At 39.9% G+C, this 15,973-nt stretch overlaps 1 protein-coding gene across 2 annotated transcripts in view; it reads right to left on the bottom strand.

Annotated features, from left to right (window-relative positions):
• Positions 1–2,298: 2,298 nt before the first annotated feature.
• The window catches only part of LOC126237203 (NFX1-type zinc finger-containing protein 1-like), a 291,063-nt gene continuing 277,388 nt past the window's right edge, over positions 2,299–15,973 (bottom strand). For both annotated transcript variants that reach the window (XM_049947084.1, XM_049947083.1), the window contains one exon: positions 2,299–3,470. In XM_049947084.1, the coding sequence (XP_049803041.1) occupies positions 2,749–3,470 (722 nt within the window). In that variant the 3' untranslated portion in view covers positions 2,299–2,748. The remainder of the gene's footprint in view (positions 3,471–15,973) is intronic.

The following is a 15,973-nucleotide window of genomic DNA, read 5'->3' on the forward strand; positions in this document are numbered from 1 at the left end:
ACCTTACAGACACTGTCAAATATGGACACCGCAATAATGTATTTCATGCCAAATCCAAGGCAATCTGACAATAAAACTAAATACATACCTCCCTGTGATCAGATAGCCAAACAGGTTAAGGCATCTGTTTGCATAAAGTGGGAAATTAAGGTTCTAATTCCTGTCTGGCACAAATTTTCTTTCCATTTATTTCTAATAAATTGTGTAGCTGTGCTGGTACTGTGTTCGCAATTTGCGGATACATTTCATGATTTAATGTATCTATAAATTGCCTGCAGCAAAAATGAACATTGTCATATTTACAGGGATTCAGATTTGTGCTTGTGAATCATCTCTGTAATACATGCATGTCGATTGAAGATATCTATACCAACTCTAGAATTATGCCTCTGAATTGCTTTGATCTCTTTCATTAATCCCACCTGGCGGGAGTTCCAAACACTCCAGCAATACTCATGAATGGGTCACCCAAGTGTTCTATGTGTGATCTCCTTTATAGCTTTATACACGAGCTAAACTTCCCTAAAATTTCCCAAAAGTCGACCATTTCACCTTCACTACTATCGTCCTTACAAGCTCATTCCGTTTCATATTGCTTTGCAACATTACGCCTAGATATTTAATCAATGTGACTATGTCAAGCAACACACTGCTAATGCTTTATTTGAACATTACAAGATTGTTTTCCTTATTCATCTGCATTAACTTGAATTTTTCTACATTTATAGCAAGCTGCCATTCATCACACCAACTAGAATTTCTGTCCAAGTCATCTTTTATCGTCCTACAGTCACTCTACTATGTCACCTTCCCATACACCATGGCAAAATTAGCAAACAGCCGCAGATTGTTGCTCACCCTGCCTGACAGATCATTTATGTATACAGAGACCCCTGTTTGATCTAAGGCCACAGATTTCTCTTTCTTGCATAATTTGTGAGGATAACTCCTCGAAAATCCAATTGTTTGCATTAATTTCTGGATGGTAGATGGTGAACTCAAAATTTGTCCACTGTAATGAGTTTGTTGAAAAATTCATTCTCTTGTTTGTGGACATTTTCAACATCTCCACTGCAGATGTCATATGCTGCTCCCTGCTCCACTGGACCAATACTTTTACCACATGCAGTATGTTGTGAGCTGATCCTACAGCAGTACCAACCTCTGACAATTGTTTCAATGGTAATGCATCTTTCAGACAACAACAAAGCTTCCAACTTTGCGCTGATCCTTGGTTCATCTACTGAGGTCATACAGGTCTGGAATATGCATTAAGCAGCAGCACATTGTTATACAGTTTTCCACCTTATTTACTGGCCCATGATCTCTACATACATATAAAATCTCTGTTTCATTAATACTTTTATTCACTAATTTTCCTTGCAAATGCAAATTATGAATCCCTGCATCTGTAGCCATGTTACTCACTGCAGCAAATGCAAATTAGGAATCCCTGCATCTGTAGCCATGTTACTCACTGCAGCAGCCATATTGCTTCTTTTCACTACAGTAATACTGACAAACAATGCACCTCTGAAAGAATTTCATGGAAAAAATGGTGTCTACAATGCATGATTATATATTCAGATATTCATTTTGTGTAAGTTCCTATGGGGCCAAACTGCTGAGGCCATTGGGCCCTAGGCTTACACACTATATAATCTAACTTTTGCTAAGGGCAACACACACATCCATGCCCGAGGGAGGACTTGAAACTCTGATGGGGAGCCACGCTAACCATGGCAAGGTGCCTAGATCGCGCAGCTACCCCACCCGGCGATATTAATACAGTTCTTGTTGAAGATATCAGCCTTATGACCGTCCGTAGTTTAACTCCTGAAAGGAGAGACACTTGTTAGTTGTAATGAAATTAGTGAAGAGAGCAAGAATCACGTTTCATTTTTTCTTTTAAAATTCATCTGACTATAAGCTCCCCCCCCCCCCTTCTCCTGTAGATGCAGCACATCTAAGATTAAGTCAATTAAAATGAAACATTAAAATTTAGATACCATTTGCCCATCAGTATTTTTCCGTGTGTATTCTACTTTTTCTTTGGTCCATATCACCAGTTGATTAATTTGGTCTTTTATCTGTAAGACAACTGATTAGGTTTATTTTTCTGTTTAGGAACAAAAGCACAGCTTGCTCCCTTTTTATGTCCCAGGTACTTGTATTACTACATAATCTTTTAATACATCATAGTATGTCCTGGTGATGTGTCAGTACACCTTTAAATTTAATGTTGTAAGAGGAAGAGTACTTTAATAATATCAAGTTTCAGGAACGCAAAAAATAGTATGTCTTTCAGTTTTCTTTAATTAGTACAAGTGCTTGATTTTCATATAGTGGTAAACATTGCACATAATACTGCTACCCTACGTATCACACAAGTAAAGGCACAGACATTTGGTGGAATCTAATAAGCTATTTACATTCACCATACAATGATTAAAATAAGTTGCTTCATTTCATACAGGAAACCAGTTACAGTTCACACAGCATAAAAAAGTAAATACTTGTAAAAATAATATTCACACTGATGCAGTCTTAGGTTATCATCAAATTTGGGCATAGGCTTATAACAACATAATCTACATTAACCATACATAAATAAAGTTCATGCTTACAGATAAAAAAGTTCCCATGAAAAAAAATGTTCACATAGTACGATAAGATGGATGCACTGACCCATCAAGCCCCTCAGCGAGGCTATTGTTACTATGCAACCAACGGCTGCCACCATCAATTCTAACCCCAAGCAGGGCGTGTTGACCCATCAAGTTCCCCAGCATGACGATTGTCGTCTAGCAACCGATGGCTACTACCACCAATTCGTGCCCCACAATCCGGACACTTTCCTACTTCCATTGCTCCTCCACATTCTCCAATAGCATAGTAATGTCCATTTGGGCATTTGTACCAATGACCAGGTGTTAAACCTACTGCTTTCACAATCTCTCTCCTTATTGTTTCAATATCAAGTGGGGCAACAGCCTTCAACTGTTTGTTCAATTTATCCAAAATTTCTTTCAGTTTTTGGTCATTTGCTGGTGTGTAACTTTCAATAGATTTTACTACTTGCAAAGCTTTTTTGTGTAAATCCTTAATAACATCATTAGATCGGGATGATTTGAAATCATCGCTGCTCTCAATACTGCGGAACTGAGCTCCTCTCATGAATCTGCTTACTTCCAAATTGAAATCATTTACTTCCTGTTGACTCATATTTATATTCCTTGTTCTCATCAAATACACCAGCCTGTCAAACTGCTTCATAAGTTTTTTACATGGTTCTCCATTCAAAGCTTTATGAAAGAGTTTCACAGTTTCGAGAAGTTTTGAGACAAACTCTATTTTAATTGATAGTGAGTCGAGGTCTGTTTTTGAAAGGAATATTCGTCTCTTTCCCTGTACATTTTGTAGGTTAGATTGCAGTAATGTTAGAATCTTCTGTATTTCGCTGCTTTCTCCTGTAAAACCAACAATGTATTCATTATATAAAATAATGAAACATAATTAAATAGATATTATGTACAAAACTCTTACACAGTAAATACTAATTTTAGAAACCACCATTCAAACAGGCGGTATTAAAATATTGGTAGATATTTTGCACTTGAAACAGTACTCATCCAGGTCAAAGGCTTTAGCAGTATTATTGTTAGATCAAAATACTGATTGCAAGGGGGTTTCTGAAGCACTCTCTGACAGCATTGTCTGAGTAATGAATGACTTTGTCTGGCAGTACTGGCAATTTAGTATGAAACAGCACCCCTCAAGGCACAATATATTGGCAAAAGCTATGTGGGAGACGGAGGTTTAATTTAAGAAAACCGCAAGCATGCATGCGTGCGTGCGTGCGTGCGTGCGTGCGCGCGCGCGCGCGCGCGCACGCGCGCACACACACACACACACACACACACACACACACACACACACACACACACACATACTGAAACAAGTTTACCTACACTTTTAACATTGAGGGATGCTTTGGAAAAAAAAAGTAAGTGCCAGTTGATATTAAGCAAATGCAAATGGATTTTTAGAACTATTTTATCACTGCACGAGAGCCTATACTGTAATCTACTCAATATAACGTCCACCATAATGCACTTGCAACCATCAGCCTATTTCTTAATTCCATTCACTTACAAATCTGTCACCTACTTTGCAAACTACTACAGAATAGCTATTTTGGCATCTACTATTATACTGGTGATGGCAGATAAAATGGAGTTAGTAATCAAATGGCACTGGTAATCAAGCTATTTGCAGATGTGATGAGATACTCATATTTTGTTTGTAAGGTCATATGCGAATGGGCACTGAAACGCAAAATCATCTACTGAGCTTGCCGCATCTTTTTGTTTCGAATTATGCAACAAGTTTTAATTAAGGTCTCTCAATAGATCTCAGATTTGATTGTGTTTGTTACCCAGGGGCAAAAATTCCACAAGCAATAACCCTTGCTTGCTGCAATATGTTGTGTACAGGAAATTTTGAGCTTGTATGAACTTCACTTTTTTAAAGTGATGTCGAATGCCTCTGTTTCAGGGACTACTATTTTCATCCTGGCAGGTAACATGGGCAACATATTTTAAGTCTCTAGTGACCACCTGGATTAAAAATTAGTTATGTTATTTATTTATTTACACTACACATCTAGTTCCGTAGGACAAAATTGAGGAGCAAATCTCCAAGGTCATGGAACATGTCAGTACATGAAATTACAACATAAATGCAATAACAGATAAAATAAAATGTTTATGAACCCAAAAAAGTCAAGCCATAAGTTTAAGCAAATGCAATCAACAATATAAGAATCAGCTTAATTTTTCAAAGAACTCCTCAACAGAATACGGGGAGTGACCCATGAGGAAACTCTTCAGTTTTAATTTGAAAATGCCTGGATTACTGCTAAGATTTTTGAATTCTTGTGGTAGCTTACTGAAAATGGATGCAGCAGTATACTGCACACCTTTCTGCACAAGAGTTAAGGAAGTGTGATCCACATGAAGATTGGATTTCTGCTGAGTATTAACTGTGTGAAAGCTGCTACTTCTTGGGAATAAGCTGATACTGTTAACAAGAAATGACAGTAGAAATATATATAAGGGAGGGAGGGAGGGTGGGAGGCAGGCAATGTCAAAATACCTAGACCAGTGAACAGGTGTCAACAAGAGGTTCGCGAACTTACACCACTTATTGCCCGAACTGCCCATTTCCCAGCCAAAAATATCCTTTGAGGATGGGAAGAATCACCTCAAACTATAGTACCATATGACGTAAGTGAATGAAAATAAGCAAAGTAGACTAATTTTTGCGTCAAACGATCAGAATTCTGATTGAGAAGAGCCACTGATCGCCACATTTTTGTATTACTGTCCAGGACAGCATTCAAAATCTCCCTACAGCATCAAATGGAGTGAACATATTATGCATTGTTGATGGTGATCCAATCTATGGATGAGACGATAAGCTCAATGAAGTATGTCATGTCACTATGAGTAGTGTCATAATGTTTGGATTTTGTGATTGAAGTGCTCAAAACACAAAGCTGAATAGTAGTGTGTGATTTCAGCATACATTAACCGAACCTACTTGGTGTACAAGTTGCATGTAGATCAGTTACTGTATGTTACGACTGGTAGTTCTGGCACACATTTTAATGGCTATTCATTTTCGTGATTAATCAGAACGAACAAAATAAAAGCACATTATTTTACAACATTGTTATCGGTGTGTACTCCTCAAAATAGTTCACATTTTAGACTATTCACTGACCTGAAGCTTTTGGATTAGAAGAAAGACAACATGTAGAAGATTCTATGTGAGTGGTACTTCAATGACACTGCTAATGGATGGTTGGGAACATACTCAGACATTGCATGTAACTTTTTATAACACACCTTGTAGACCACAAGATGGTTTACTGTCCGAAGTATATTAATATCATGCCAGTCACAAGTATGGATGAGGAGTGAATCCTTCACCAAGGTTTGTTTAAGCAAGCCACTTCACCAGCTTTTCATGTCTACTTTCTAATGGAAGAAGGCTGCTACTGAAGTACAAAAAAAGTCACTTAACAACAAGAGAACTTGAGAGAGTTGGTTCAGTTAAATGGAACATGGTAGTGATGACGATGGATATAAGTTTTCCTCTCACATGTTGCCAATAATGGTTTGCCAATATTATGATTAAGAGTCCAGATTTTTATGTAATTGCATATTCTTTTCTTTCTTTCTACATAGGAAAACTGTAAATGTTCATAAATTAGGTTTCCTGCAATGGTATATTTCATCATGTAGGATTCCATTGGGGACCGTTTGTTCACAACGACTGTGGTTTAATTAAAACAGGAAGGAAGTGATTCGTGATTCAATCTGCACGTTATTGCAGATCTAGTTTTCAGCTACAGTATTGCTGTTATCAGTGCATACAAAGTGAGTCATGAAGACTCATCACGCGTTACTACACGACATTAGCATGTACACAGCTAATTCAAACTAAGTGAATTAAATTATGGTTGTGTAGTAAAATGGCCATTCACTAGCTTGTTGAGTCTACATGACATACTTCATACACACTGATAACAGCTATACTGTGCTGAAATCTAGATCTGCAATAAAGTACAGAATGAATTGCAACAGACTGCTGATTTCTATCTTGTTTGACTATTCATGTTATCATTACATATTGCATTACAATTATGTGGTTTTATGTATTTTAACTGTATGCTACATAAAATCACTTATTATCCCTTTTTTTACTGTTCTTCATACTTTCCCATCTACCCAATAGACTGCTCCGTTAGAAAAATATCTGAATTGGAACAACCATAAAAGTTGAAGACAGACAGTAAATTATCTCTAAAAATAAAATTCTACTGTGATAAAACATGGCTGACTGCACTTTGAGTTGATTATGAAGGATGTACTTCCACTTAATTTTCTAAGATTTGGAGTTCTAGTTTTCAAAAGCAAAGGACATACAATAATGATACTGTGAGTATCATTGCGGTAGCCATTATTGTCTGTAGTGAAGGGTTTTGTATGCTGTTGAAAGTGGCAGTAGAGCAAACAAAAGACTAACAGCCTGAAACTTTCCAACTACTAGTGCTTGAGCCGATTCAAAATCAGCGGGTGCTTACGATAAGAAAAGATTTCATGGCTGTCTGTATTCATGATACTTCCAGTTGCATCAAAATTATCATTTAAATTAAGATATTGGGAAGACTCTTTCAGTACTGGCTGAGATATTGTTCTGTGGTGTGCATGAAACAAGCTGATCGGGTGCTCTATGAACTTCCAACTTCAGCACCACGTACATAGTGATATGCACAGAAAGAACAAAGCACATAATCCTAAAAGAAGCAATTTCTTTTGACACAGGTACAAAAAGACTTCAAATTCCACAAATGAATTTTTCCATAACATATGCTCAACTACGGTTTCTGCAAACATTCCATGGTATGTATTTCAAGTGCCCGAATATTGTTCATTTCAACAAAAGTACTCCAGGCAACGGATTCCTGACGAACCAAATTTAGGGGAAAAAAAAGACTTGTGTTACCAGAAGACTAAACAGTGTGAGGCACTATATATTTAACAAGCACATATGGATAGCCATGGAAGAAATAACAGATGTATGTGGGTGTATCATTGGCAATCTCATTGTTGGCAAACCCGATAGGGAAGAAAACTCAAAACCATTACTAATCTGCAAATAGAATCTGTTAGAAAGCAAAGGTACCTTATTTTGTAAACGACAGTCTTAAAGTGGTTTCCTGCTTCATTCTCCAAGCCTTAGTGCATGTAGTCTCTCTGTTCTTGAGCAGTCTAATGACTTCTTTCACTACACTATAACATTTCTGGGAAGAATTACCTTACACTGACCACTTTTTCCAATAAAATAACATTCTGCAGTAGCTGCCTCAAATCTACTACTGATATTGGAAAAAACAACACATTTTTTGTCTGTCACCTTTCCACTGATGTGACAAGAGTCAAATAGTTTGCACTGGAGTATGACTAACTGCCATCAGCAACGTCACCCTGCCAATCAAAACATGCTGCAGGGGTCACATAACTTGTGAGGCAGAGGGTTCCTGGGGTCATGGCCACAAGTGGAGCACTTTTTCCCTCAGGGCACAGCCCACAGCAGATGCTAAATGACCTAATCTTCTTGACCTCTTTACTTCTGTTCTCCTGTGAGATGAGTCTGGATCTATGGAGTTACCTTCTCTCTCTCCCCTGACAATACTCACTCATCAGGCATCACCATTCTATTGCTGCCCAATGATCGTCTATCAAGAGACAAAAGTCGCAAACTTAGCTTTAGGAACAACATGCTACTGGTGTCAATGCTGCCAGACACATCACTGAGAGCTGTCATTAAAGATTTTTGCTTCTTTTGATGTATATACTTTAAAGGGATGCACACATCAGATCACAGGGGCAGCTGAGATGGATCCAGAATTTTAAGCATGGACGGAGCAACTCCGGGCTGAGAATGAAGATCTGCAGAGATGACTCATTACTAAGTGCAAAGCTAAATAGCAGCACTGTGCCCCCAGCTAGCCTCGTTTCTCAATTTCTGGGGTTCTCACAGTGTTCTGTCCCGGCTTGTAATTAATGTTTCATTGGGTCCTCTGGTTCCCACCCTCATAGGTGAACCATGCAAAAACTTCCACACTTTCTTACAAAGCTAATTGATGTACATAAAATACTGTCACAAAGTGTTAGTGGGATTTGCCAACCTTACGTTGCAAAGATAGGCTTGCACTTATGTAAATACCCAGGGCTCAGATATACCAAGACATTTGATGCCCTTCCAAAAGGACTAGTGGATAGATATGGAGGTAAGGACAGAGGCAAGTCTTCCATCCCATGGCAGAATTGCAGGGAGGATTTAGAGCACTTCCCCACTGGAGTAAAACAAGAAATCAATGAGGTACAACTCAATGAAGGAGAAGCTTGCTGTGTGGATGTATTCATTTATGGGATTGACCCACAAGTAGATGCTGAAGTGAAGCGTGCTTCACTGAGCACACTACAGAAGGCCATACAAATCACATTTTTCTGTCAGGAGGCCCAGCAATTCTTCCAATGCCACAGCAGTGTAAACCTCACTAGATGTACATTCACCGTTGAAGAGCATTGCACTTGTCGCTAAGCCCAAGTCACAAAGCTCCTGAATATTTGGAACTGGCATGTGGCTACCATTAAAAGATTGGACATGAGAGACCACACTGCCTGATATTATGAAATCTACTGGCTAACCAAACAGGTTACCGAAATGCTCCAGGAAATGGATATAAGAATGCAATAATAGGTAAAGTGAATAATGGGAGTGGTTCTGCGCCTGCCCTTCATTCTCCTTCCTCAAACTGAATACAGTAAGAGAGAGAGGACCTCTCAGGCTTACCGGTAAATATAACTATGCAAGGTAAAACCAATGGTAGATATGTTACCTTTATCATTGATACAGGCTCACAGATAAAAGTTTTGTTCATTAACCTACTCATGTATGATTTGTTGTAGGAAAATTTTTGACAAAATATTTTTGTATCTCACATATACACAATTATTTACTAATCAAGAAGAAATTTATTTGTCTAGGGACTTACAACACCTATACACACTCCCACATCATTACACTGTTTGTGGTGCAACATGAGTCATTTTTAATTCTTCATAAATATTCACACATAGTTTAGCTGTGTATGGAATATTGTGAAACATTTGTCACATGAAGGGCAACTTCACATGTATTACATTCAAAACAGATTTCCCGATGATGTCGTTGACTGTAACAAATTTTACACCTTCTAGAGAATGCAGTTGTCTTTTAAGTCGGTGATAGTTTCAGTGAAAAATGTCGCCAGCTTCTGGCTTTTTGCTGCATTAAGAGTTTGTTTATGTTATGATGGACTCAATAAACGGTGTTGCTAGAAAATAATTCATGACTAAGTTCTGTAGGATTTTTTGTGCCACAAACCACAGAATTGATGTTTCTATTTCAACTGTCACAATGTATCTTCTAATTTTAGGATAATTAGCTACACTGACCCAGTCGCAATAAAATGCTTTTGAACAGTCTGCAGTGCATTTGTTGTCACATAGGTAAATGTTTCTTCCATCACCATGCTGTGTTGCATTCTTCCAGTTTCCCTGTCATCCAAAACACTAGGCATTTGATGATGATTCACTTGTAATGCCATAGTCTTCACCATTAATAGAAACCCTGAAGTCACTTGCTTCCAAAAAATGTTGAATTCTCTCAGCCTCGTCGGGGTCAGGTACATTTTCACTCACTGAGCTCACAAAACACAGGCTAAATGCATGCAAACTCGAACTTATGACTAGTGTACAATTCATACAATTAGTGCCAGCTAATGGTATAGATGCAGAACTATTATAGAAAGCACTGAGCTACAAAACAGTCTCAAGTTATATTTACAACACTGTGACAGCTGCTGCTACCATTGTACGTGAATGAGTTAAATCAACTTGCAGTCACAAACACAAACCACTATGTTGTAAACTGAGCAGACTGGGAATAATTATTTAAATAAAAATAAATTTTAATATAACATACACTCCTGGAAATTGAAATAAGAACACCGTGAATTCATTGTCCCAGGAAGGGGAAACTTTATTGACACATTCCTGGGGTCAGATACATCACATGATCACACTGACAGAACCACAGGCACATAGACACAGGCAACAGAGCATGCACAATGTCGGCACTAGTACAGTGTATATCCACCTTTCGCAGCAATGCAGGCTGCTATTCTCCCATGGAGACGATCGTAGAGATGCTGGATGTAGTCCTGTGGAACGGCTTGCCATGCCATTTCCACCTGGCGCCTCAGTTGGACCAGCGTTCGTGCTGGACGTGCAGACCGCGTGAGACGATGCTTCATCCAGTCCCAAACATGCTCAATGGGGGACAGATCCAGAGATCTTGCTGGCCAGGGTAGTTGACTTACACCTTCTAGAGCACGTTGGGTGGCACGGGATACATGCGGACGTGCATTGTCCTGTTGGAACAGCAAGTTCCCTTGCCGGTCTAGGAATGGTAGAACGATGGGTTCGATGACGGTTTGGATGTACCGTGCACTATTCAGTGTCCCCTCGACGATCACCAGTGGTGTACGGCCAGTGTAGGAGATCGCTCCCCACACCATGATGCCGGGTGTTGGCCCTGTGTGCCTCGGTCGTGTGCAGTCCTGATTGTGGCGCTCACCTGCACGGCGCCAAACACGCATACGACCATCATTGGCACCAAGGCAGAAGCGACTCTCATCGCTGAAGACGACACGTCTCCATTCGTCCCTCCATTCACGCCTGTCGCGACACCACTGGAGGCGGGCTGCACGATGTTGGGGCGTGAGTGGAAGACGGCCTAACGGTGTGCGGGACCGTAGCCCAGCTTCATGGAGACGGTTGCGAATGGTCCTCGCCGATACCCCAGGAGCAACAGTGTCCCTAATTTGCTGGGAAGTGGCGGTGCGGTCCCCTACGGCACTGCGTAGGATCCTACGGTCTTGGCGTGCATCCGTGCATCGCTGCGGTCCGGTCCCAGGTCGACGGGCACATGCACCTTCCGCCGACCACTGGCGACAACATCGATGTACTGTGGAGACCTCACGCCCCACGTGTTGAGCAATTCGGCGGTACGTCCACCCGGCCTCCCGCATGCCCACTATACGCTCTCGCTCAAAGTCCGTCAACTGCACATACGGTTCACGTCCACGCTGTCGCGGCATGCTACCAGTGTTAAAGACTGCGATGGAGCTCCGTATGCCACGGCAAACTGGCTGACACTGACGGCGGCGGTGCACAAATGCTGCGCAGCTAGCGCCATTCGACGGCCAACACCGCGGTTCCTGGTGTGTCCGCTGTGCCGTGCGTGTGATCATTGCTTGTACAGCCCTCTCGCAGTGTCCGGAGCAAGTATGGTGGGTCTGACACACCGGTGTCAATGTGTTCTTTTTTCCATTTCCAGGAGTGTATTTTTATATCAGAATAATTATTGAAATAGTAATAAATTTTTAACATAACACATTTTTATATCAGACTAAAAAGTGGAAAATAATTTTTAGTCAGACATAAAAAGGCACTACAGTAGAGTCCCGTTAATCCGAACTAATTGGGACTGGACCTCTTCGGTTTACCAATTTGTTCGTATTAGCCGGAATTATGGTGACGACTTTCTAGAATGAAGTATACCGAGCAGATAAGTAGGTACACCATGGTAACAAGTGTGGGAACAATGGCTCACTCACTCCCTGTCCTTGTTGTGTGGCTCACTCACTCCCTGCCCTTATTATTGTTGAGACCTTTGTAGTGTCTGAGGTCAGTTCACTGCCAGTTGGCTGACAAAGTGCTTGGTTATGTTAGTTATCTATCGCTGGCATGTGCAACAGTTGTATTGTATTTGTTCAGGTGTAGTGGTGTACGTATTTTCCTCATGAGTGAATGGAAACTTACGACGTTAACACGTTAACTCTCAAAGAAAACCTGAAAGCTTTGAAGTGGATAGACAATGTAAGAATGTATCTAAACTGGCAACAGAACTGGGTGTTGGTAAAGCAACCATTTGTGATTGGAAGAAGAACCGAGTGAAGCTTGAACAGTCCTGTGCAACATCTTCGGGAAAAACACTCGAAATTTGGCATACTTTGAAACTGCCTCAGTGTGATAAAGTGGATGAAGCTCTTTTACTTTGGTTTACGCAGGAAAGAGAGAGGGGAACTCCTTTGAGTGGAGGACTGGGTCAGGAGAAGGCTGTTTACCTGAACAAGTTAATGAATGGTGAGTCTTTTAGTGCGAGTACGGGTTGTTTGGACAGATTCAAAATACGTTATGGAATCTGTCCGCTAACAATTACTGGAAAGAAGCTTTGATCTGACTGTGATGTAGCGAAGGAATACATGGGTGAGTTTGAAAAAAATGATAGAGGGGAAGTATTTTCCCCAACAAATTTATAATGCTGATGAGACTGGCCTTAATTTCAAGGCATTGCCAACAAAAAGCCTGGCATCAAAAGCAGAAGACCATGCTCCTGGTTTTAAAATGTGCAAAGATTGTGTGACTTTATTAGTGCGCAGCAACACTGCTGGTAATCACAAGCTGCCTTTAACGCTGATCAGCAAATCTGCTAGGCCTAGAGCTTTAAAACTGCAGGATGAACCCCTGCCTGTATAATATTGCAACCAGAAAAAAAGCATTGATGGATGGTATGTTGTTCAAAGAATTGTTTCATGGCCAGTTTGTTCCTTCTGTTCGAAGGCTTTCTAAGGAAAATCATTTGTCTCCCTGTGCAATCCTTTTGATCCATCTCACCACAGCACTAAGGAATTATGTGATGGAGAAATTGTGGCTAAGTTTTTGCTGTCGAATGTTACACCAGTTCTATAGTCGATGGGCCAGGGTGCACTGCAAACATTTTTACTGATTTACACAAAACAATTTTTAAGAACGATGATCCAAGATGATAGCATCCTTTAGTGGACAAAATAAAAAAGACCAACGTGAAGGATGATGTTTACTGAGACATGGCAGAATATTTCAGAAAACTCTTAGAAAATCGTGGAGAAAACTGTGGACATCTCTTGAATTTCAGGATAACCTAGTTGAAAATGAAGAGGAAAATCTACTACAAATGATACAAACAATCCCTGGATGTATAGAAGCTAGTGAAGGAGACGTAGATGAGTGGACGGCAGCAGATGGGGCATGTGTGGAGAACCTTACTGACGCTGATTTAGTTGCTGCTGTGACTCAAGACCAGGAAGAAGTGGACTTGCTGTGACAGAAGTGACAATGAGCCTGAAAGCGATAAAGGAGAGCTGATGCCCACAGTGATGCAGCAGAAGCCCTTGATCTCACACTACATTATTTGGAGCAACAGTCCACTGCCACACATGTTGATCTGATGTTTCTGAGACGATGGAGCAACTACGTGTCATATAACAGACTGTCTTCATTACACCAAAAAAAGACTGAGTTTTTGTCATCTAAAAAGTGAGGATAAAATGTCCGCTGTATTTTAGTAAATTTGACAGCTTTTCTTTCATTGTTATGCATTGTTTACACCTACTGTTTTCTTGCCAATTTTTCTAATATGTGTTTACTGTACTGTGTAAATTAAAACAGTGTGTATGTACAGCAAATTACCGCACAGTTTTCCATACTTTGACTAACATTTTTTATGTTCGGATTAACTAAAACGTTCAGATTTTCAGGGTTCGGATTAGTGGGACTCTGCTGTATATTAAAAATTATTTTTATTCAAATAATTATTTTTTGCCTGTTAGTCTTGTGTGTGCGAAATTCTTCAATCAATTTCAAGATTATTTAAGGTTCTCTTCAATTGACTCAATCAATATATTTCTTCCTTCAATGCATGTATTGCAAACGTACCGTGAAGGTAAAAATTATAGAGATTCAAGATTACATGGCGGCTTACCAACAAACATTCTTTCTGCAAACCATTCACAGCTGGAACAGGAAAGGGGGACCATGGCAGTGGTACACAAAGTAACCTCTGTCACACGCTAGTGACAGCGAGTTAATATTGCACTGACATCCAGTTCTGAGCTATGTTGTTAATTTCAAGTCTCTAGCTCATCAAGAAATGACAGTAGTAAATAAAGTACAAACCACCACACAATACACAAGAAAGGAGTTAATATTTGTCCCAGTTCTGAGTTATGTTGACAGTTTCAAGTCTCTAGCTCATCAGGAAGTTACTTTAAAATCAACTGAAAAATCTGTACCAAACAGACAGCAGCCAGCCAGGAGAGTCAGTTAATAAAAACATAGTAAAATGAGTACTGTATATAGTAAGATGAGTTGTGTAGATACCACATTTGGTTGAAATTGCTCCAGGCATCTCTGAGATGTGCTTTTATGGCACCTTGTTTCACCCATATCCTCAGCTGCAGATGTACTGGGTGGGTGAGGGGAAGGGGGAGGTATCTTATTACCACAGTAATTTTTTTTCCAGATTGCAAGTGAAATGTGTGCTCAATTTGATAGGAATTGCTTCAGCTCTTTTAGCGTTCACCTATAAATCGAATGAGATGTCACAGATTCTTTCTGTAGCAGGTTATTTATGCATATTGCATTTCTAGGGCCTGTGGCACAATCTGTTATGCAGAGCCATTGTGCAGGAACTCCATTTGGACCAGTGGTGTTCTGTGTTATGCTTTGGCACCCTGTTTTCATCCCCACCCCCACTGTAGGCAGGTGGTTCCCCCAACTACTGCACTGTCATCAGTTCTGAGCTATATTGAAAATTTCCAGTCTCTATCTTATCGGGAGGTCAGTTTCGAATCAACTGCAAAATTTCAACCAAACACTGAGACATGAAAGCAACCTAATAAAAATGTAAGTTTGCAAAATGTCGAACTGGAAATAGACAGATGGAGATAGCTGTTTACATGCAAAATGTTGTGGAACTATGATAACGTTTTTCATGTCATCTTTGACAACGATTGCCTGTGCCATTTTCAAGGAATAGGAAACTTCCAAACGCATGGAGCACAAATTGGAAGAAATGTCCACAATTTGGGCAATGTTCCCACTATTTGGATGTGATAAGAGTCCAGAACAAATGACCATGTTCTGACAATGCACAAACCATGTACCATACCACTAAAGTCAAATAAAGCTATATCAGGTCGTATAGGAAAAAGTCTTTGGATAGAAGTGAAGAAAGATTTTCTTAGAGGAGGTATTTTCTTAGTCACACCAAGAAAACAAACAACCATAAAGAACAGTTTACATAAATTCCATCTCAGTTACCTTACATACAAAAGGAGAAATTAAGAACCTTGAATACCTGTGAACGTAGATCAGGATGTGTTGTACACATTTTAACAAAATTCGCGACTTTGTTTTAAGAAAGGAACTAACTTCCAGCACCCTTCTTAATGTATCACGAGAATCCTATG

Source organism: Schistocerca nitens, chromosome 2 (assembly GCF_023898315.1).
Source record: "Schistocerca nitens isolate TAMUIC-IGC-003100 chromosome 2, iqSchNite1.1, whole genome shotgun sequence".
Classification (NCBI taxonomy): domain Eukaryota; kingdom Metazoa; phylum Arthropoda; class Insecta; order Orthoptera; family Acrididae; genus Schistocerca; species Schistocerca nitens.